This window comes from Notechis scutatus, chromosome 12 (assembly GCF_049901735.1).
Source record: "Notechis scutatus isolate UNSWTSFEM ecotype Mainland chromosome 12, rNotScu1.2, whole genome shotgun sequence".
Taxonomy (NCBI): domain Eukaryota; kingdom Metazoa; phylum Chordata; class Lepidosauria; order Squamata; family Elapidae; genus Notechis; species Notechis scutatus.
In genome coordinates, this window is record NC_142020.1 from 12,264,555 (window position 1) to 12,288,288 (window position 23,734).

At 42.9% G+C, this 23,734-nt stretch overlaps 1 protein-coding gene across 1 annotated transcript; it reads right to left on the bottom strand.

The window, feature by feature from the left end:
- Positions 1–986: 986 nt before the first annotated feature.
- On the bottom strand, positions 987–22,528 carry BMERB1 (bMERB domain containing 1). Its single transcript, XM_087942121.1, has 6 exons — positions 22,079–22,528; positions 7,740–7,863; positions 6,260–6,333; positions 4,191–4,305; positions 3,623–3,705; positions 987–1,868 (listed from the first exon to the last, which is right to left on the bottom strand). The coding sequence occupies exons 1-6, from the start codon at positions 22,185–22,187 to the stop codon at positions 1,738–1,740; spliced, it is 636 nt and encodes a 211-aa protein (XP_087798247.1). The 5' UTR covers positions 22,188–22,528; the 3' UTR covers positions 987–1,737.
- Between the last annotated feature and the right edge of the window lie 1,206 nt (positions 22,529–23,734).

Sequence of the window (23,734 nt, forward strand, 5' to 3'; positions counted from 1 at the left end):
CTTGTCTTAATTTGTTCGGGCACTTTTGTGGGTCAAGTGGTATTTTGTGTGTTTGGGACCAAGCAGTTGTCAATAAAAATTTCAAGCAAGCAAATGACCTTCTCATGTCTCTTTCTCCCACCCACCCACCCCCACCCCAGTAAATATACCTTACAGGTAGTCCTCAACTTACAACAGTTCATTTAGCGATGTCATTGGGGGGAAAAGTGACTTATGACCATTTTTCACACTTAAGACCATTGGAACCTGCGTCACGTGACCAAGATTTGAATGCTTGGCAGCTGGTTCATATTTGTGACAGTAGCATCCCCAGATCATGTGATTCCCTTTTGTGAGCTTAACACAACTTATAAATGTTACTCTCACAAGAGCAATTGTTGTGGCCTTTTGGCCACTGGTCCCTCCAGCAGCCGAATCGGAGGAGGAGGCCGCACGGGAGGCAGGATCAGCATCAGGGCAACCTGAGAGCTCTGAGGGGGAAGAAGGAATGGATCTGCCAGAGAGAGAGAGAGAGAGGCGGAATCTGGGCCGTCCTCAGATGGAGAGTCAACAGTGCCCAGGTCTGGAGGTGGCTGATGAGGAAGAGGAGGAACAGATGGGTCCAGTGCCATTTGCTTGGATGCACAGAAGGCAGAGGAGAGGAGAGCAGTGGAAATCTATGGGCCGGTCCTTGGGACGGAAGAGCCACCGCTGCTAGCAAAGCCCAACCCTAGCTCTGGGGATAAAAGGCAGGGGGTGGAGATGAATAAACGTGGCAGACAACTATTTATCTTCCGGCCAGATGGACTGACTTGTTAACCTGCATTGAGAGAGACACTTATTGTCGGGGCTCCTGGCACTCTTAATCAAGGAATCTTTTGAGTTAACTTTCAAAGGTTTTGTCATGTTTGGGGAGCCGGGTCAGAACAGCGATCCTGTGAGTCCGATAAACAGACACTGCAAACCACAATAGAACAGATTGTCAGCTTCCGGTAGGCTATTAGCTATTCTATTTAGCGTTTTTATTCAACACATACGTCATCGTGAAAAGGACCCAACCCAGCCACCCAGAAGGTGTTTTGCCTCCTTTTCGCCCACCGATCAAATACCGCCTGTTAAAAAGGAAGAAGGGGGTGGGGTGTATCCAGTGCTCGAGAGATCATTAAAACGGCTACGTGTTATTTCTACCTCAGAGCTGGCGTCAGGCTAAGAACCGATTCCGCTCCTATGCAGAATCTACCTATCGGCTGGATTCAAGACTTGTTCACGCCAGATCAAGATAGCAGGTACATTCACACAGCATGCTAAGCATAGCATTCATCTTGGCTGTTCTTCCTACCTCACGGAGACGACTTAGCATCCTGTGCTAAATCAAGAAAATGTGGAGTCAAGCCAGGGGAGGACGCCCTCTAGACATAACGGATGTCCCCTGAGGTTACCCACGAGCCATTCCCCCCGTCTATGTCTACACCTCACGCTTCTTCTCTGTGTTCTGGTTATAGTTAAGGTCTCCTCATCTTAACCTAGGGCATGCTCGCTGAGGTCTATGCAACATCAAAAGAGTCACCAAGAATAGCACATTTCGGCACACAAGTTACTGTAAGAAATTACAACAGGAGAGTCAACGATCAAGAATATCTGGATGCTTGATGTCCTGGTTCCTTCGCCCGCCAGTTGTTGTTGGCTTTTTTTTTTTAAGACCAACGGGGCAAGTGGGTCGAGCAGAAGGTGTTGCCCGAGAGAGAGAGATGCTTAGAGCTACATGATGGCGCACTGGGTCATCCCACAGCAATCCTTAATGAGAGCAGCGCTGGTTTTAGCAATGGTGGGCTTGTTGGGAGGAAGGGATGTCGGTGGTGGCGGCTCAGGTTTCTTCTCTGTAGGTACCCCTGCCAAGGTCAGAAACGGAGAGCATCATTCGTTGCCAGATTCAGGTTTCTGAACCCTAACACTAACCCAAGAAAACCATCATAGATCAGTGGGGGAATCCAGCTGTTGTCTTGCATAAACAATGACTGGCCATAGCACTAGCAACAGGACTTATAGTACCCCATAGAGGTTTACAGTACTCTCTAGGACAGGGTCCCCAACCACCGTCCGTGGAACAAGTCCTACGCGTGGACTGGCACCGCCATTTTTGAACGTGAGCTTTTCCTAGAAAGCTCACCGGAAGCACTTTCATCAAAGATGGCGGCTGGTTCGTGAGCTTTTCCAGGTAGAAAGCTCACCGGAAGCATCTTTTCATAAAAAGATGGGGGCAGCTTCCGGTGAGCTTTTCCGGTAGAAAGCTCACCGGAAGCACTTTTTCATCAAAAAGATGGCGCAGCGCTCGTGAGCTTTTCCGGTGAAAGCCATTTTACCAGGCTTTTTGAGAAAGCTTCAGTGAGGTCACCGGAAGCACTTTTTCATCAAAAAGATGGCGGCGCCCAGCTGATGCCGGTACCAGGCCGTGGCGCCCAGCTGATGCCGGTACCGGGCCGCGGCATAAAAAAGGTTGGGGATCACTGCTCTAGGAGGTTTTACAATATATACAATGCAGCTGCGAACTCTGCATTGGTGACAGGAAGGGCATCCGGCCAATAAACGCTCAGCTCTATTCGGTTTCCCCAACTCCATCCCAACGCAAGAGACCATTAAAAGACATCATCCTTCGCTTTGGGGTGGAGTCGGGCCAACTGAATGGAGCTGAGCGTTTACTGGCCCGATGCCTTTCCTGTCACCAATGCAGAGTTCGCAGCTGGTATTTACTCCTTGTGTAAAAACTCACAGCCTCCTGAGGCGAGAGCTCCACCTCTAGGCCACTGCAGTACTCACAATGTCAGCACATTGCTTCCAACAATCTGGGTCTTCATTTTACTGACCGTGGAAGGACGGAAGGAGTCAACCTTTGAATCCCATTAGGATAAAACTCCAGGTGGTGGGCAAAGTTTGCCTGCAATATTGCATTCTAACCACTGCGCCACCAGGGCTCTTGATGCAAATAAACGGACTTTAACTCACACATTTTTTTAAAAAAAATTCCTTTTTAATGATCTTATAGTCCCTATTGGGGGTAGAGTCATTGGAGGGAGCTGAGCATTTACTGGCTGGATCCCCCTCTGGGCGCCTATGTGAAGTTCATAGCAGATTTTTTTTTTCTTTGAGTCCTAGGAGAGAAACATCTGCAGCTACCTAGAATTGAACTCTCAACCTTCCGAGTGGAAGGTGAGTTCTTCATCACTAGGCCACCACACCACTCTTAAGTCACCCAAATAAAATTAGCCAACATAGCTGGGTCGTTTAGATATTCATCTTAAGAACGTTAGTGTTCAATGCATAAGCTCTACTTTGGGAGAAGCAGTAGGAGTCATCACAGTGGTGTAAGTAAATGGCACTGAGATCCGGATCAGTAGTAGCACTTAAGGGCTGGGATTGAAACTACTTGAATTATACGATCCCATAACATGGTAAGCCATGGTTTGCTTCTGTGGCTTATGGAAATAACTACAATTGGCCGCAAACCAGGGTTTATACTATAAGCCTTATTGCTTGGCTTTCCACAATGTAAAAAGTCATCGTAAGAAAACCACATTTTGGTTTATTTTTCTATATGAAAGAAACCTTGGTTTTGAATAATTTGGGGGGGAAAGGCATGCAAACTTACTGGTTGGAGATTGTACAACATTGTCCAAAGGTTTCAACTTAAGCCGTAGGAAATCAGCTATCTCCTTGTCTTCTTCCTTCTCTCTGTTTCAAAGCAAAATAACATACTATTAGAAGTTAGATTTTGTTCTGCTTTATTGGTTTATTTTTAAATTGAATTGCACAACCCATGAACTTGTGGGAAAGGGATTGGAAAATTCTAGCCAACATCAAGAAAATTCAATTTCAATTTTTATCAATGTCTATCTTTTCTTGATAGAATTTTCTTGATGTTGGCTAGAATTTTCCAATTCCTTTCCCACAAGTTCATGGGTTGTGCAACTCAATTTAATAATATCCATGTGTGTGGAGTCCAGTTAGGAAAAGCTGGGGCAGCCATTTAAATGACCTTGAAAAATGTTAATTAGGTTTGGACTGGTTTAGTACTTGGATTGACTGGAATAGGATGTTTTGTAACAAGTCTCAGAAGAAAGTAATAACCGTTTGGCCAGGAAAGCTACATGAATAAGACCAGGAAGTCATCAAGAATTGAGGTCATCTTGAAGGTTCTTCATTTGAAGTTCTCTTACCTCAATCTCTCCACTTCTGCATCGTCAACAAGAAAGTCTCTTTTCTGCACTAATTTGTGGATTTTCTGGATCAGCTCATCTTCTCTTTGATTCTGCAGCTTAGTCTTGTCTTTTTCTGTTCAAGAGAGACAGAGAAGAGCTAAGGAGGTTCTCATTCACCCAGATCTGGTCGTCCCCAGGAAGACTATGTATGCTATGTCATTTCTTCCATGTGTTGGCCATGTTACAACAAACTCAATGCTTCTCCAAACTGCTTCTGTTGCATAAAGCAAGTACAGGAAGGTGACATATCTACTAGCTGTGCAAAAGCCGGCACTTCACTCACTGCAGAATCAATAAAGAGTTGTGTTTTGCAGATCAAGGCAGGGATGGGATTCAAAAATCAAAGCAACCGGTTCGCTGCCTGGTTGCTGGGTGAGCATGGCCATGATGGGCATGGCCTACCAGAACTTCCTGTTTCCAGCTTCCGGTGGGCCTCCAGAGCCCGGGGGAGGCCATTTTTGCCCTCCCAGGGGTCCAGAGGCTCCTCCCGGGCTCTGGGGTGGTGAAAACAACCTCCCCCAGGTTCTGGAGGCCCACCGGAAGCTGGAAACAGGCCCGTTTCTGGACTTCCAGAAGGCCCATTTTTTTCCCCTCCCAGATCCTCTGCGCAGATCCTGCACTTACCTTCATCGAAAATGGGCTATGTGGGGACTCCTAGGAGGGGGGGGGGATTGGCGGGGCCAGCCAGTCGGTTCAAATACCGGTTCAATGAACCAGATGTAACTTTAACATCTGGTTCAGCTGAACTGGTCGGAACCGGTAGAATCTCACCCCTGGATCAAGGTCACAACAAAATGAAGAGAAAGTGTTTTTAAGGTTTCCAGGAACTCTTTGTAAGAGGGAGGGGGGGAGAGACAGATAGATAGATAGATAGATAGATAGATAGATAGATAGATAGATAGATAGATAGATAGATAGACAGACAGACAGACAGACAGACAGACAGATAGATACTGTAGATAGGGTGGATGGATGGATGGATGGATAGATAGACAAATAGATAGATAGATAGATAGATAGATAGATAGATAGATAGATAGATGATAGATAGACAGACAGACAGACAGACAGACAGATGATACTGTAGATAGGGTGGATGGATGGATGGATGGATGGATAGATAGATAGACAAATAGATAGATAGATAGATAGATAGATAGATAGATAGATAGATAGATAGATAGATAGATAGATAGATAGATACTGTAGATAGGGTGGGTGGATAGATAGATAGATGATAGATAGATAGATAGATAGATAGATAGATAGATAGATAGATAGATAGATAGATAGATAGATAGATAGATACTGTAGATAGGGTGGATGGATGGATAGATAGATAGACAAATAGATAGATAGATAGATAGATAGATAGATAGATAGATAGATAGATAGATAGATAGATGATAGATAGATAGATAGATAGATAGATAGATAGATAGATAGATAGATAGATAGATAGATACTGTAGATAGGGTGGGTGGATAGATAGATAGATAGATAGATAGATAGATAGATAGATAGATAGATAGATAGATAGAGACTGTAGATAGGGTGGATGGATGGATGGATGGATGGATGGATGGATGGACAGACAGACAGACACAGACAGACAGACAGACAGACAGACAGACAGACAGACAGATAGATAGATAGATAGATAGAGATAGATAGATAAATAGGGATAAATAGATAGATGATAGATAGATAGATAGATAGATAGATAGATAGATAGATAGATAGATAGATAGATAGATAGATACTGTAGATAGGGTGGATGGATGGATGGATGGATGGATGGATGGATGGATGGATGAATAGATAAATAGATAGAAAGATAGAAAGATAGATAGGGTGGGTGGGTGGGTGGGTGGATGGATGGATGGATGGAGATGGAAATGGAGATTTCATGCTCACAAATCGCTAGTGGGACTTTTCTTAGACAAACTACAATCTGGAACTCTTCAATCGCGTTGGGATTCCACTTGTTCCTGCACACATTGGAGTCATACCCACAAAGCAATTACCTGGGGTGGCTACTAAATTCTGCAGCTCTTTCTTAAGAGCCATGATGTCTTTGCACAACTGGATGTCGTCCATCCTAAGAAATGGGAAAAGAAGAGGCTGCTTTAGGTAGGATCGTAGAATTGAGATCATCCGGTCCAGGCCTAGGCTCAGTACAGATTAAAGTACACCAGGTTGACAGTTGTCCAGTTTGTGTTTTTCTTCAGGAGGTGCAATGAAGGAGAGCACAACACTGTCCCAAGTCATTTCATTAATTGTTACTTTCATTTCATTGATTTGTTACTTTCATTTCATTAATTTGTACATTTTGTTTCGTTAATTCATTAATTTCATTTCATTAGTTTCATTTCATTAATTTGTAATTTCATTTCATTAGTTTCATTTCATTAATTCATTAATTTCATTTCATTAATTCATTAATTTCATTAATTTGTTTATGCTATTTTAGCTTAACATTCAATTTGAGCGAGGAATATCCCAACCTTTTTTTTCCAAAATCTACCTCCCCCACCCCAAGTCAAACTCCTTGACCATCTAGTTCTAATCTAAAGGAATGCAGTTTTGATGGTGAGGATAGTGAAGAAATGATTCAGCCCTTGAAAGAGACTTCATGAAAAGATCACTCGCCCGAGAAAGAGAATAGTGTGAGAAAGAAACTCAAAATAACCCCACCTTGATTTGTTTGGTATAAGAAGGGACACTAAGAAAGTTTTCAAGATAAACTATATATATATAATTTATCAAGCATGTATGAGTACGGATAAATGGGAACAGTAGGACAGGGATGGTAGGCACATTGGTGTACTTATGCATGCCCCCTTACAGGAATGGAGTGAGGTCAATAGTGGATAGTTTGAGGTTAAAGGAGTGGGGGTTAGAGGATGTGACAAGAGTCAGATAGTGAGTTCCAGGCATTGACCACTCGGTTGACTTCAGCGTCGTATTTTTTGCAATCGAGTTTGGATTATCCTTCTAATCTTTTCTACTACCTTCTCCTATTGGTATCTTATGATTATATTACTTAGTTGTTTGTAAGTATACTGAGAGCTTAGGCACTGGAGACAAATTCCTTGTGTCCAATCACACGGCCAATAAACCTATTGTATTGTATTGTATTGTATTGTATTGTATTGTATTGTATTGTATTGTATTGTATTGTATTGTATTGTATTGTATTGTATTCCATTCCATTCCATTCCATTCCATTCCATTCCATTCCATTCTAATCATTCCTAGACTTCCGGCTATGCCTGTTTTTGTATACAGATGCAAAATAATGCTTTAAATTAAATCAGATTCAGGTTGAATGTTAAAAAAAATTAATTCCTCGGATTAAAAGCTATTCTACCGGCCCAGAGAAAACCAACTAAAGCTGGTCAGATCTTTTTCCCCCCAAGGGAGATCAACAAGACTTTTCCAACTCTAGCATTCCATGTCCCCGATTCAAATCCCAATTTCCCACAAGAGCTACTCTTAACTTACATAAATCTCAGTTCTGATTCTCTCCTGACCAAGACTTCCCGAAGTCTTTGAATCTTTGCCATTTCCATCTCTATCTCCTCCGGCATCATCGTTGTTTCCGCCATGGAAATGATGTCGAGTTGATCTGCGTAGATGTAAGGCAGAGAGAAAAGGAGAGAATCTGTGAATGAAGGTGAATGTATGTCTCCCAGAATAACGTTGCAAGATCCAATCTGGGACAATCACTGGGATTAGAGGTTTAGTTTTCTGAAGTTTGAGACTTGTTCTGAGGCCCATTCTCAGGGAATTTCTCACGAGCAGAATGGAGAGGATTTGGGAGCTCCAAGGGGGAAAAAGGGGGGAGTGGAGCTGTCAGAAAGAGAGAGACAGAGGCAGAGCCCAGTCCATCCGTCCGATGGAGAGTCAACAGCCCCCAGGTTTGGAGGTGGCTGATGAGGAAAAGGAGGAACACCTGAGTCCTGTGCCTGACACCCAGATGCGTAGAAGGCAGAAGAGAGGAGAGCAGTGGAAATCTGTGGGCCGGTCCTTGGGACGGAAGAGCCACCGCTGCTAACAAAGTCCCACCCTAGCTCTGGAGATAAAAGGCAGGGAGAAGAGATGAATAAATGTGACAAACAACTATTCATCTTCCAGCCAGACAGCCTTGTTAGCCTGCGTTGAGAGAGAAACATTTTGCCACGGCTGCCGGCACTCCTAATAAAGGAATCTTTTGAGTTCACTTCAGAGGGTTTGTCATGTTTGGGGAGCTGGGTCAGAACACTATCCTTGAATTTTTACCACCCCCACCCCCCCAAAAAAATCATAAAATCACTTTAGCACAACTCACTTAACAAACTGCCTTGCTTAGCAATGGAAATGCTGCTCCCAGCTGTGGTCAAGGACGACCTAGAAAGCATAAACCAGGTTCTCCAACGGATGTGAGCATTTGGCCAATTTGTCTTTCCAGCTGCATTGGATAATTTGGTCTTGCAATCCATAGCAGTAACTGGGCAAAGCATCCCTCACTCTGGGTGGTGATATATTTTCTCGGCTGGGTCAGGAATGTGAAACGTTAAGCTGGCAGCTATTAAAGGGAGGCAATAAAGCAGCTTGTTTGCTCGCTTCTTCGCCTGTCACAGGAGTTTTATCCCTGACTACTTAAGATGATGGGATTTGGTTCATGTGTATTTAATATATTCTGGCAACTTTATCCCACAGATTGGAATTCTCCTAACTGATGCAATTGGCACATGCTTGCAATTATTCCACCACATGGTGCCTTATCTCTTTTTCATTTATCTTTCCTCTCAGGCTTCCTTGGGAAATTATTATTCCTCTTTTTATCTTGATGGGGATATCATAAACCAAAAATCTACCATCGCCCAACTGTGAAAACATGCACAACCACTAGAAATCAATGAAGGGTTAGAATTCGTTGTTGCTTTCTGTATTTTTACATTGGCAAATTTCCTGCTGATAACCGATGCCTCTTCTGAAGAAGAGAATTAATCCTGAGAACCAAAAGTCCTTCAGATGTAAACCAAAAGAGAAAATGAGATTTCCCACTGCCACATCTATCTTCAAAAGATCTTCTGGAAGGATTCTTGGGAAACAAAGAATGTGAAAATATGATGGTGAACCATCCTTAAATCTATCAGCTATTGTATGTAAACAGGGACCAAACTCCACACTCACTAACACTGATGATGTTAGCTAGTTGAGTAATAAAATATCTGTTGTGGTTAGCTGGCAGCAGGTGCGGATGGCTGAAGAGAGCGAGGACTCAGATGAGGAGGCCAGGACCATCAGGGAGTGGACTGCTGCCTTCAGAGATAGTGAATCCATCTCATCCTGGGAACCCTTTTTTTAACTACTACCATCTGGCAGGTGGTACAGAATAATAAAAACAAGGACAAACAGGCTGAAAAACAGCTTCTCTCCCAAGGCAGTAGCTCTATTGAATTATACTGTATAGTGCAATATTAATGCAACATCAGGGTTTTTTCAATTCAATGTATAGAATGTGAAGGACGTGTGCTTGTGTTTATTTTCATAGTCATACTATACACTGAAGATGGTATTTAATTTTGTTGTATGAGATGCAATGACAATAAAGTAAACTAACTAACTAACTAACTAACTAAGATGCTATTAAGTAGGGATACATCCCAACGTTGTTAGGGATAAATTGCTGTCCATGGTCCTGAAAACAAGAGTCTTAATCCAGGGGTGGGCAACTATGGCCCTTTTATGAATTATGGACTTCAACTCCCAGAATTCCTGAGCAAGCTTGCTCAGGAATTCTGGGAGTTGAAGTCCATAATTCATAAAAGGGCCATAGTTGCCCACCCCTGTCTTAATCACACGCAAAAGTCAGGTAACACAATGAAAAGGCGGGTGGTGGTGGTTTGTGTTTGAGCATGTTACTGTTTTATGGTTCTTACTGGTTTTACTGGTGTGGTGAGAGGCCCAGAGTTATTTAGAATTGTCAGCCATGTTGTTTAAGATGGAAGAATACCCTAACTCCCACAATGGAAGAAGGGATGGTAAAGGTGACATCGTTGGCAGAGCTGCCAAAATTGACTGTTTTAATCAAAGAGTTTACAGGTAGCCCTCAACCTACATTGATTTAGTGACCATTCCAAGTTACACTGGCACTGGAAAATGTGACTTACATCCAGTCCTCACACATACAACCGATGCAGCATCCCCATGGACGCGTGACCAGCATTTGATTGCTTGGCATCTGGCATGCATTTGCAATGGTTGCAGAATCCTTTGATGGCTCTTTATCACCTTCCCAGCCAGTTGCTAGCAAGCAAAGTCAATGGAAATGCTGGATCTGCTTAATGACCGCATAATTTACTTAACGGCTGCAACATTTTGCTTAAAAACCATGGCAACGAAAAGGTTCTAGAATTGGGTGTGGCTCACTTAACAGTTGCCTTGCTTAACAAGGAAAACCCTGCTGTCAATTGTGGTTGAAAGTCAAGGATTACCTGTATTTAGTTTTGATTCTACTTTGGAAAAGGCTTCTGGATTTTTTGTTCAAAACTAGGGGAAAAAATGAAACTTTGATTTTAGGTTTTGGTGTAAGGATAGTGTCGTGCCCTTGTTAAGAGTCGGATTTTGAGGGAAAGGAGGAACAGTCAACAGGGAGTGGAGGTGTGGCTCCAGAGGTTGTGGAGGAGGCTGGGGAAGGGCAGAGGGCAGCTGGGCAGAGGAAGAACCAGGCCTGTCCCTTCTGCATCCTAGGACATGCAGGGAGGAATGGAGAAGGAAACAACTTGGCTTATGAGAGAGGAAGCGGCCATGATCCCCCTCATTGGTTACAGCTGGGGAGACTAGTATATAAGAGAGACTACAACGCAGCATTGCCAGAAGCAAAGCGTGTTTTATTTTGGGCTGAAGTTATCTTAGTTGGCGTCCTTCCAACAGACTGTGCCTTGTTATCTCTTTGAATGTGGTAATTACTTATCTTGATCCGTTGTGGAATTTCCTTCATTGTTTGTTTTGGTTTATTATTTCACGTCTATCTGCTCATTAAGTTTGGACTGTGCTGCTTTCTTTTGAAGACTATTTTTGAATAAGTTTTATCTCCAACTGAGAATTATTGAACAGTGGGGCCAAGTTGGAGGCATTAAAGGACATTTATTTACATTTTGGATTTTGTTATGTTTGTGTACATTCTGGGTCATTACAAATGATTTTGTTGCTGTGGAAATGGCTTGAAATGTGGAAAAATGTGAAGCAAAAGGTTTTTATGTATTTTGCTGCACTGAAAGAAGTCAAAAGTCACCAATTTCTTTCTTTCTTCTTCTCTTTCTTTCTCTTTTTCCTTTCTTTCTTTTCTTTTTCTTTCCATCCTTCTCTCTCTTTCTCTTAGCTTTCCAACTTCTGTTTCTTTTTGTATTTTTATTTTATAATAAACTTTAATAATTTTTTTTAAAGATGGTTGGTCATATAAATCCTGTAAGTACATAAATAAATGCCATTCCAGATTAGGAAATGTTATGAAACAGCATAAGCTTTTCTCAGTCACATGAAAAGATGCTTTTAAATAATATTTTTAGTGTGAAAAGGTGCCACCAGACTTCTGATTTTTCAGCACCAGAGATTAACACGGCTGTCATCCATTGTCCATGCCATTGATGTCTCTTTATAGCCTTGATCATAATCCCAGCTAGTGACTCCAAAAATAGATTGCATAAAGGAATTTATGCAAGCCGTAAATGAGTGAAAACTTCCAGCTTTAGCTACAGATCATTAAATCTTGCCTGGTTTCTCCTCTGTCTTTACAAGAGGTGAAGGCAGGTTTGATGAATGAGAGCCAAAAAATTAGAATTTTTCAGCAGCAGTCCCTTAATAATAGTCTTCCATCCTGCTCTCTTTTCAGTTTTTTCCCCCTTGAAAAAGCAGCTTAAATGCAACATCTTTAGATGACCTCATCGCTGTATGAATGGCTTCTCTGCCATTTCTTTTACCTTTGACAGGTATTATGGGGCATTGTTCCTACTGGGTTTTATAATTTATTAATTATTGCTTAATTTTTAATTGCTGCTTATGGTTGCAATTTTGATTTTGATGAGGGGGTGGTGTTGGAATACTTGGGAATAAGTGTGTGTGTGTGTGTGTGTGTGTGTGTGTGTGTGCATGTATTTCTCCAAATGAATGCAAGAACCAATTTAATTAAGGAATTAAATCTTGAATCAAGAAAAACTAGGTTCAAATTGGATGGATATATATATATACACACACACACACACTCATATATATACAATTTGAGCCTAGTTTAATATATATATATTGTTGTCCTGAGCAACTTAGAAAATTAAATTGAGAGAGAGAGAGAGAGATCCATAGGTAGATAGATAGATAGGTAGGTAGGTAGGTAGGTAGATACAGGTAGATAGATAATAGAGATAGAGAGAGAGATATTGATATATATATAGAGAGAGAAAGATAGACAGATAGAGATAGATGGAGATTGATAGAGAGAGAGAGACAGAGAGACAGAGAGACAGAGACAGAGAGACAGATAGAGATAGATGGAGATTAGATAGATAGATAGATAGATAGATAGATAGATAGATAGATAGATAGATAGATAGATAGATAGATAGATGATAGAGTTAGAGAGAGAGAGAGATTTATTTTAAAAAATCCATGTATTATGCTGCATTCCCCATCCAACATACAACCCAAGATACTTTAGGAACATCTGAATTTACCTCCTGCTTCATTGAACAGTTCTCTTGAAAGCTACACTAGTATTTTAGTATATTAGTTTTTTTGTAAAATAAAAACCTATTCCTATTTCACCTCTGGCTGGGTACCGCCTTCGCCATTACCCAGACGTGCTCAATTGGTCTTCTTTGGCCCCCCTTTGCCTTAACAGATAACAGATCATCAGAGTTGGAAGGGACCTTGTAGTCCAACCTAGTCCAACCCCCCCCCCGCCTTTCCCCAAAAGGCATTTCCCATCTCCCGAACCATGAAGCGATTTCCTTTTCCAGCAGCGCTTGGGAATGCCCCCCCGTCTCCTTCATGAAGGAAGAAACACGCAGCTTTCATTGCAGACCTGATTGCCTCTACTTAAGGTTTATTTTATGCAGGATTTAATTGCTTTCTTTTCACCGCAGGTGCTTAGCACTTCCAAGGCAAATGAAGGCATTTTTGCTCAATTGAAACACCTGCCGGAGGGTATTTTTGCGGATGCGAATGGGAGTTTTGAAAAAAAAAAAAAATCCCTCCACTTTTGGTACCCAACAAAGCATCACACTCGCCGACATCAGTTTAATCTATTGATGGCGTTTTGACCCGGCTTTTCAAAACATTAGAACTCTTCACCTAGCAGGGTTTTTTTTTTTTTTCGTACTTTTGAGGGGACACTGCAAACTGTCGTAAATATGAGTCAGTGGCCAGGCGTCTGAATTTTGATCACCTGACCCTGGAGGTGCTGCAGTGGGTATGCAAAACGATCAGGAGTCTCATTTTTCAGTGCCGTTGTAGCTTCAAATGGTCACTAAATAAACTGTTGCAAGTTGAGGACTGTCTGTATAGAGGAAGTTACCCTACAGATAAATTAGGACCTGTACATACTATCCACAGATTTTATAGCTCTCATCCCATCCTTGTCTTCTTTTAACCCCATAATCCCTTGCAGGTTGGAATCTGGGCAACTGAATGGAGCTGAGTATTTACTGGCCGGATGCCCTTCCTGTCGCCAATGTGGAATTATATCCCACAAATATATTCTTAATGTGCCCAGAGAGAGAAATATCTGCCTCTACCTAGGATCGAACTCACAGCCTCCTGATTGTGAGGTGAGAGCTCCATCTCTAGGCCACCGCACCACTCATAGCCCCTCATCCCATGTCCCATGTTAAATGAAGGAGAGACTTTGTTCTACCATGATCAACGGAGTCAACAGTTAGACTTTTCTTCAGTGGTAGTAGCAGTATACTTTATTGTCATGGCACCTCGTACAATGAAATCAAACACCACCTTCAGTGCACATCAGGTCCATGAAAATAAACACAAACACACATCCTTCACACGCCACACATTGAACCGAAAACCTGCAACACCACACCAACACTGCACTATACAGTAGAATTCAACAGAGCTACTGCCCTGGGATAGAAGCTGTTTTTCAGCCTATTTATCCTTGTTTTTATTATTGTCCTGTACCGTCAGCCAGATGGTAATAGTTAAAAAAAAAAAAAGGGTGCCCAGGATGAGATGGATCTTTGAGGATGTTTTGAACTTTCTTAAGTCAGCGGGAGCTGTAAAGCTCTTCCAAAGAGGGGAGAGGGCAACCCATGATCCTCTGGGCAATGACATTAACCCTCTGGAGCGCTGTCCTATCTGCCACTGTGCAATTGGCAAACCATACACTGGTGCAGTAAGTTACGATCCTCTCTATGGTGCAGCGGTAGAAGATCACCAGCAGTTTTCCATTCAGTTGTTGTTTTCTGAGAAGTCTCAGGCAGTATAATCTCTGCTGGGCCCTTTTGACCAGGGCTGCAATGTGAGCACCCCAGGTCAGGTCCTCTTTTACGGTAACACCCAGAAACTTAAAACTGACCACTTGCTCCACTCCATCTCCATTGATAAGCAAGGGCCGGATGTCTGGTCTGTTCCTTCTATAATTGATTATAAGCTCCTTGGTCTTATTGGTGTTGAGGACCAAGTTATTGTCTCCACACCACAAAAGCAACCGTTGGTCTACCTCATCTCGATAGGCAGACTCATCCCCCCCGGAGATGAGTCCCACCACTGTTGTATCATCTGCAAATTTAGCAATAGTATTACTAGCATGAGTGGGAATACAGTCATTAACATAAAGAGTATAGAGCGCTTCAGCGCTGGAGACAAATTTAACTTCTCCATCATGCCAGAAGGGACCAAGTTCACCAAGGAACATAAGGCAAGGCGCATAGCACATCTTCAATCAACAAAGAAGGATATTTGTAGCTCAAGGTTGAACCATTGGATCCTTGATGCTCTCTAAGCTTGGTTGTTTTCTTGAAGGCATTTCATTACTCAACTAGGGTACTCAACCCAACTACATAATATCATCAATGCTAGATGATATTAGCACTACAGAATGGATGATATTACCTAGGTGGGTAAGGAATCTTCTGCAAGAAAACTTCCAAGCTCAGAGAGCACCAAGGACCCAACAGTCTTCCTCCTCCTCCTTCTCCTCCCTCCCTCCCTCCACAAACGTCATTCCTTTCTAGGACTGATGATGTTATTTAGTTGGCTAATGAAACATCTGCAAGAAAACCACCAAGCTCAGAGAGTGCCAAGGCCCCCACGTAGCACACATGCATTTCCACCACTTCCTTGCCACGTCCCACCATCTGCCACTCAAAGTAACTGCCTCGGTTTCCCTAATGAGAGGGACAGTTCTGCCCAATGAATAAAATTGATCCCTGAGTTTCGTTAATGCTCAACTGTTTGGCATAGAAGACATTTCAAGAAGACTTTCAGGTTTTCGATATGGACCTTTCAAGCCCATGGATACACTTCACCATCCAATATTTTTCAAAACTTGGCAACTTTAAGAGGTGTGGATTACAACTCCGAGAATTCCTCAGCCAGCAATTCAATTTCTGGAAATTAAAATCCATGCCTCTTAAAGTTGTCAAGTTTAAAAAAATACAAAATATTGGCATAATCCAATGAGTCAGTAAGGCTAGAAGAATAGCTGATGAGCAATCAGAGCCACATGAGTTTCTTTGGTAACTATAGAAAATGGTTTATAGATCTAATGGTATGTCAAGAGTTTCCATAAGCCCCGGTTTAATCCTTGGTTGTAAGTTGAAAAAAAGAAAGAAACAGATGCTCTGTCGTAGCTGGCCTTTGCAGGCTCATTCCTGGGCCGAATTGTGCAGCCATGCGCGGCAAGCAAAGTCTGTGAAGTAGTGACAGCAATAATTCACACCACAGATGAGCCTCCACAAGCAAGGATCTTGTTTCAACTTGGCCAAAGTCATCCCTTGTGTTTGTTCATTGATACACCTGGGGGAATTGTCCCCCAGTGCTATCCTCTCTTTAGTGTTAAGAAATAAATTTTGTCTTTGTCTATTCTGGTGCACTCCTTATTCCTCTGCTTTTGAGAAGTAAAAAAAAAGTAGTTTTTCCTCTGTTTTTAATACAGGTAGTCCTTAACTTATGATCACAATTGGGAATGAAATTTCCATTGCAATGTGTCAACTCAAAAACATTTCTCTGGTCTTTTAGAGTTGCCAGCAGAAAGGGAGTGGGGGAAGTAATGCATCCCTTAAATATTTTCATAGATAATTGCTAGGTGGCCGAAACTTCTGGCGCGCAAGATTATTACTGGAGAGCATGATTGATGACTCTTGGCTATGGATGTATCCCATTGGAGAACATACATCCAGGGGGTGGGGGAAGACTAGGGTCAAGGGTGAAATGAATGATGTGTCTCAGAGTCGGCTGCACCCAGGTATCACTGACATGTTCACTCCTAATAAATGATTTTTTTTAAACTCTGAAAGATGCGGCTAGAAACTCATGATTTGAATGGGGGTGAATTGTCGGAGCCCTGACACTCTGGTTACTAAGTGAGTCGTGCCTAATTTTATGACCTTTTTCGCCACAGTCGTCTAGCGCAGAGGTCCCCAACCACCGGTCCGCGGACCGGTACCGGTCCGTGGAACAAGTCCTACCGGGCGCGTGAGCTTTTCGGTGTGGGCCGCCACTTTTGATGAAAGTGCTTCCGGTGAGCTTTTCCGGTAGAAAGCTCACCGGAAGCACTTTTCATCAAAAAGATGAGCTTTTCCGGGAGCTCACCGCTGCATTCATCAAAAGATGGCGCGCGCACCCAGCTGATGCCGGTACCGGGCACTTTCATCAAAAGATGGCAGCTGATGGGGATGGGCTCAGCTGCGGTACGGCATAAAAAGGTTGGGGATCACTGGTCTAGCGAATCACAAGGGGGAACAAAAAAAAAACCTAAATCAAAACTGAACTCCCTATTATCTAAAAAGCATCTGGAGAGTTGAAGGAAAAGAAGGGATTTTTCTTGAATTCCTAGCCTGCCAAAAACGAATCCGATGTCACATTGTCTTCCCCCCCATAAAATCCATGTGCACGCACGTTCTTCCAGAAGGCCAAATCCCCAGGGGGTTCAGCTGGCAAGACCAGTAAGATACAGTTCTGCCTACTCGTTTCTTAAATCTTTCCGCTGCCAAAATACACAAAGATCTGGGGGAATTTTTTTTTTTTTTAAATAACAGTGTCACGGTTGACTTTTGCTACGCAGCCTGATTTGCAACCGGTTAACGGGGAGAGGGGAAGGAAAGCACTGGAATATAAGGGAATTTTGGGAAGGAAATTTGGAATGCAACTGGAAGCCTGAGACAGACCCAACACCTCAAGGTTGCCCAGCTGGGGAAGTCCGAAGCAGACAGACCGTTCCCCAAAAAAAGAGACCGGAAGTGATTGGTGGACAATTCACAATGGGAAGTCCAAAGAAAAGGGAAAATTTTCCAATGTTGTTTTCACACGAAATCATCAGAATTGGCTTTTCTACTTCTGCAAGCACATGGAATCAGAAGGAAGGAAGGAAGGAAGGAAGGAAGGAAGGAAGGAAGGAAGGAAGGAAGGAGGAAGGAAGGAAGGAAGGAAGGAAGGAAGGAAGGAAGGAAGGAAGGAAGGAAGGAAGAAAGAAAGAAAGAAAGAAAGAAAGAAAGAAAGAAAGAAAGAAATGTTGTAGTATGATCCCTATCTAGTTTACCCCAGGAGGCCAATAATGATCTGGCTAACTTTTTTAATTTGGTGTCTCAAAACTCCAAAACACCGAGGCAGCTCCATGGGTTGCAAATCTATCTGAAGGCTTAAAAAGTATTTAAAAAAAGATTAACCACCTGCTTGTCGTGAAAGGCAAGATTCCCGTGAAGATTGCAGACAACTTGGGCAGAGACAGAAGGTCTCAGAGGGTTCCAGACATTCGTATAATCAATCGAATGGAATAATAAATGATGACACCTCCTCGCACCCCACCCTACCCTCAATCCCCACTCCAGCCAATCATTCAAACCACATGAAAACTGATAGCTCTTTTCAAACAGGATTAAAAAACAAAACCCACAAACCCTGATCAATTATTCAGGCAGCGGCTGCTTGATCTTATCCAAATGATCAGTTCTCAAGAATATGCAAGAATGAAATAAAACAAATCCAAATGGACCAGTTGAATATATAGAGCAATAAGTTAAGATGGTTTAAAAAATAATAATAGATGTATTAAATAATAGCTGTAAGAAAATGTGATTGTTGTTATATTGGTAAGAAAAGTATTAATTATAATTGTAAGCACAAGATATATGTACCCAGTTGACACCTGGTTGAAATGAAATGGAATTATTGTAAAATATAAAATATTTTTTAAAAAAAGAATAATAATAATTTAAAAAAAGAATATTCAAGAATGGTCAGCTCCCCTTTATGTTATTCTGGCATCTAATTTATTTATTTTTTTAAATGTGATTTCCCTCACCAGGGATGTGAGAAAACAGCAACACACACACAGCAAGATGAAAATAGGTGAAGAACAGCAATATAACCACTTGTGTTTGACTTTTGGGTTCAACTGGCCCATCCATTAGTTAAATATCCGAGGAGAAAGAATATATTTGGAGGGTTGCTCCCATTTTCACTCCGTCCCCCTGTAAGTTCCTGCAAGTCCTTGGAAGAATGGAATTTCTCATTTACAAGCCCTTATTGATTGAAAACCATTTTGAGGGAAAGCAAGCTTCTTGATATAATTCAGTTCTATTCTTTTTTTTCCCTACAGGTTTCATATCTGTCCTTTGTCCCCTACTTTTCAATAGTTTCTTGATTGTTTTGATGTAACTGTACACGCCTTTGCTAAAGACACGATCCTAGGCTTTTAGCATATTAAATCATGTAGATAGTGAAGTCTTTGAGTTGAACGCAAGTCCTCTTGTTTTTGAGGACACATTCGTGATAGTTTCCTGGCAACAATATAAAATCGGGTTGCTGTTACTTTCTTACTTCTCTCTCTTAGCCATCTCCCATTTAAGAGCTAACCATGGCTACACCTGCTTAACATTTTTGGAGACTGGTCAAGCTGTGCATTGGAAAAGTTGCAAAATAAAACAAACACAGAGAACACAGAGTTGGAAGGCACCTTGTAGGTCATCTAGTCCAGTGGTCACCAACCGGTGGTCCACGGCCCACTGGTGGTCTGTGCGAAAATTTTGGTGGTCCGCAGAGAAATGTCACCCCCCCAGAGCACCCGCCCCCAAAGCAATTAACCCAGGCTGTGTGGGAACACAAGTCTGCCCTGCCCCCCCAACCATCAGCTGTTCTGCTGTGCCGGGAGATTTAGATTAGCTAGAAAGCAGGAAATGGTTGGATTTCTGGCTTTCTAGCTAATCTTTAGATCTTTGAACCTCCCTTAGGACTGAAGGTTCTATTATTCAGTGCAGACTCAGATAGCCGATGGCAGAAACAGAGATCTCTAAGTGAATCTGTGATTCTGTGAGCAACTCAATCTGCCTGCCTGCTTTGCCTGATTTGGGGTAAAAGTTGCTATTTTTTTTTTAATTTAAAAAATGAATATTTACATAAATATTTATAATATTTACATACAAGCCATGGCCAGGCAGTCACATGACCACCAAGCCACACCCACAAATTAGGCCATGCCCAAGAACCGGTTGTTAAGAAATTCGAATCCCATCCCTGCCTCTGTGTGTTTGTGTGTGTGTATGTATGAGAGAGAGAGAGAGAGAGAGAGGGAGGGAGGCAGGGAGGGAGGGAGAGAGAGGTTAGATCTTTCTCTCTACCACCAACATCAGCAAGCCACCATCAGTCATATTATGAGTTTGGTGGTCCCTGAGGTCCAAAAGGTTGGTGACCCCTGTTCTAGTCCAACCTCCTTCTTGAGCAAGAAACCTTATACCATTCCAGACAAATGGCTGTCCAATCTCTTCTTAAAAGCCTTCGGTGATGGAGCACCCACAGCTTCTAGAAGTAAGCCATTCCACTGATTAATTGCACTGTCAGGAAATGTCTCCTTAGTTCTAAGTTGCTTCTCTCCTTGATTAGTTCCCACCCATTGCTTCTTGTCCTGCCTTCAGGTGCTTTGGAGAATAGCTTGACCCTTTCTTCTTTACGGCAGCCCCTCAAATATTGGAAGACTGTTATCATGTCATCCTCTAGTCCTTCTCTTCATTAAACTAAACATGTCTTACCTCTACAGGGGAAGGAATCGCATCTGCACTGCTTCCATCAAATCTATGCTACCCAAAACTTCGGTAGCCCAATTCCCCCCCCCCCCCAGCATCTTCCAACAGGCAAAACAACCGACAGCTTTTTCAGCTATCAAGATGGCGGAGGGATATGGCGTGCCAACCTTCATTGTCCCAAGAAACGAACTTTTGACTCAAAGGTTTCTCAGATCCGTTCTTTTCCATTTTAGGGGTATGAAACATTGAAAGGGAGGAGGGGAAAGGATAACTTTTGGTATTCACCGGTTCTTTGGATTCAGCATGTCTAGAAATTAAAAAATAAAAACAACCCCATCCTCAAGGCAAGCTTGACTTCTGCTAACTGCAAGCATTGACTTTTCTTGGAACACTTTGTGGAAATTATCTGCCCTAACCTTCTTCCCAGATGATTTTGGACTTACAAGTCCACCTCTGTCCCTGGAATTCTCAAGCAATCCCTCTATCAAAGTACAAACCAACACTAGCCCAGCTTAGCTTCTAAGATCAGCCAAGGATCCTGTAAAACATAGGGTGTTTTTTTTAACCCACCATCATTCCAACCCCTTTCCTAATAAGGAAAAGCACATTAGATCTTGTCTATGGAGATTCTCAATCATCCAGGTCATAGTTGTCCCAAATGAGCTTTTTCCAAAAGGCAAGTGGACTTTCTTGGGCTGTTCTTCAGTTCTTCTAAAGAACACGTCTCCCGCTTTGCTTGTCACAAGATCACAGTAAGGGATCTTCCAAGTATAGAGGGCACAGGAAAACAAAGACCAAACCATGAAGGTTACCGACTGAATTGAAGAAGCTTCTTGGAGGAGCAGCGAATGGTTTTCAAGGGAGAGGGGGGAAACCAAGAAAGTCCACTTGCCTTTTGGGGGGGGGGGGAGCACCTTTCGTACCTTAGAACTTGCTCCTCCACTCCCTTCCACTTCTCCTGTTTATCAAAACAAAACATGATGCTGCTATTAGTGTATCCCTTGCCTCTTCCAAGATGCTGGGATCACAGCATGACAAATGTTCTCCAGATTTCTTTTGGTTTGATTGTCACAAGACAATAAGGGTCCTTCTAAGCATACAGGAGATGGGAAAACAAAGACCAAATCTTGAAGATTACCAACCACCTGAATCAACCTTCTCTGACTAAATCATCTCCTTAGGGACGCTGAGGCATATCTCCACTGCCCAACACAAATGGGTGAATTCAAGATTTTCTGGGCCACCCAGGAAGGCAGAAACCCCCTCTCCCCTCCTTTCCTTTTGTTCCTAGGAAACCAATAGGACAAGACGGGAGGAAGAGTGATAATGGGTTGGGAATCTCACCATCTTTTTCCTTTCAAAGTGCTGAGGCAAACAGCTGGCCAGTCTTCCTTTCCTTCCTTCCTTCCTTCCTTCCTTCCTTCCTTCCTTCCTTCCTTCCTTCCTTCCTTCCTTCCTTCCTTCCTTCCTTCCTTCCTTCCTTCCTTCCTTTCCTTTCTTTCCTTTCTTTCCTTTCCTTCCTTCCCTTCCCCTGCATGCACAAACATCCTATTTGATATGACTGGAGGGATGGGGTGCGGGGAAAACCTGCCAGCCCTTTTTACTTACTTTTCCCGAGCCCATCGGTGGGTTTCCACTCCGTCTCTTTCACCGCCCCGTAGCTCCTCAGTGGTTTCTCGGCTCCTAAACTGCTGGAGATGGATTGCTTCAACTCCATGCTGTCGGGTGCCCCCTTGGGCCCAACGCTTGTTCTTCAAGACTTCAAGGCTGGCCTGGGACCCACTTCCTTTTAGTCCATCCTAGCTGGAGGAGAAGAGAGAAAGAAGAGAAACGCAGGGTGGGGAGAGGAGGAGGAGGAGGAGGAAGGGTCGCTCGATCTGGTCTTCGGGTGGTTGTTGTGGGTTGTTGTATTGTGTGTTGTGTGTGTGTGTGTGTGTGTGTGTCTTCTTCTTCTTTAATTCCTGCTGCTACCAGATTGGCAAGAGCAGCTGAGCTCACTGCATCTTTCCCTTGTGTTGGTACCCTAGGAGGGGGGAGAGAGAGAGAGAGAGAGAGAGATGACAGGAATGCAGTGCGCAAACTCAGAGGGGAGATGCTGGGTAAGCCCCCTCCCCCACGGCCCAAGGGAACACAGGGAAGGGAAGGGGAACCAGGCAAACAAAGGGACACGGGGAAGAAGGTCCAACAAACCCATCAGGCAGATGTAAAACAAAGAAAACCAGCAAGAGAAAAAAACCAGCTCGGACCTGGACTGCATTTTGGCCGTTTGTCTGCTTGCTTTTGGGGTGGATGGTAGGGAAAGAAAGGATGAGCTCACCTCGTGGATGTGAGGTTGTCCAACCCTTGGGGGGGGGGTCAGCAAGGTAGATTTCAGAGGAGCAGGGCTCCTCCCGCCCCGAGAAGGTTTGGGCTAGCCTTTTCACTCCCAAGAGACCAGTTCTGATCAGGCTGGAGAATGGGCAGAGATTAATATTCAGACACTGTTATTAGAGAGGATGTTCGGTTGAGTTGTACAACACGTAGACCAGGTTTAAAAAAAGGGGGGGGGTAGGGTGGAGTGTGATTTTTTCCCCATTGAATTGGGCATGGTTTGGGCAGGTAGAGTGAACCAAGGGGTCCCATGAAAAGTACTGCATTATATTAGAAGGAAATACCATGGTTTAGGTCAATAAACCTGGTTTGGAAAAGGGTTTGCAAATTTCTTTGAATGTATGCTTATTTCTCAGGGATTCAAGCTCCAGTTGGCTTCTCAGGGCTGCTCCAGACAATATCCAAAATCCTCAAGGGGGATGGGGGTTGCTTGATTGATCACCCCAGTATATGAACAATACACTTTCCTTTGTCAACCAGTTTACGGCTTAAAATTTAGGCGTGAATGAATCCATTTATTTTGCCTTAGTCAACAAACTACAATATATATATATATATATGGTATTCAGCTTTGTTCGGGTATTTTCCCACATCATTATAGTTGTGCTTTTAAAGTTGTAGCAACGTTTCGGCAGAATCTCATCTGCCTTCATCAGGCTTCTGTATTGTGTTTGTCTGTGAGTCAGACTTTTACAGACTCACAGATGAACACAATACAGAAGCCTGATGATGGCAGATGAGATTCTGCCGAAATGTTGCTACAACTTTAAAAGCACAACTACAATGATGTGGGAAAATACCCGAACAAAGCTGAATGCCATACATGTAAGTACCCGTATATATACACACACATACATACACACACACACACACTCTTTCCACACATTTGATTAT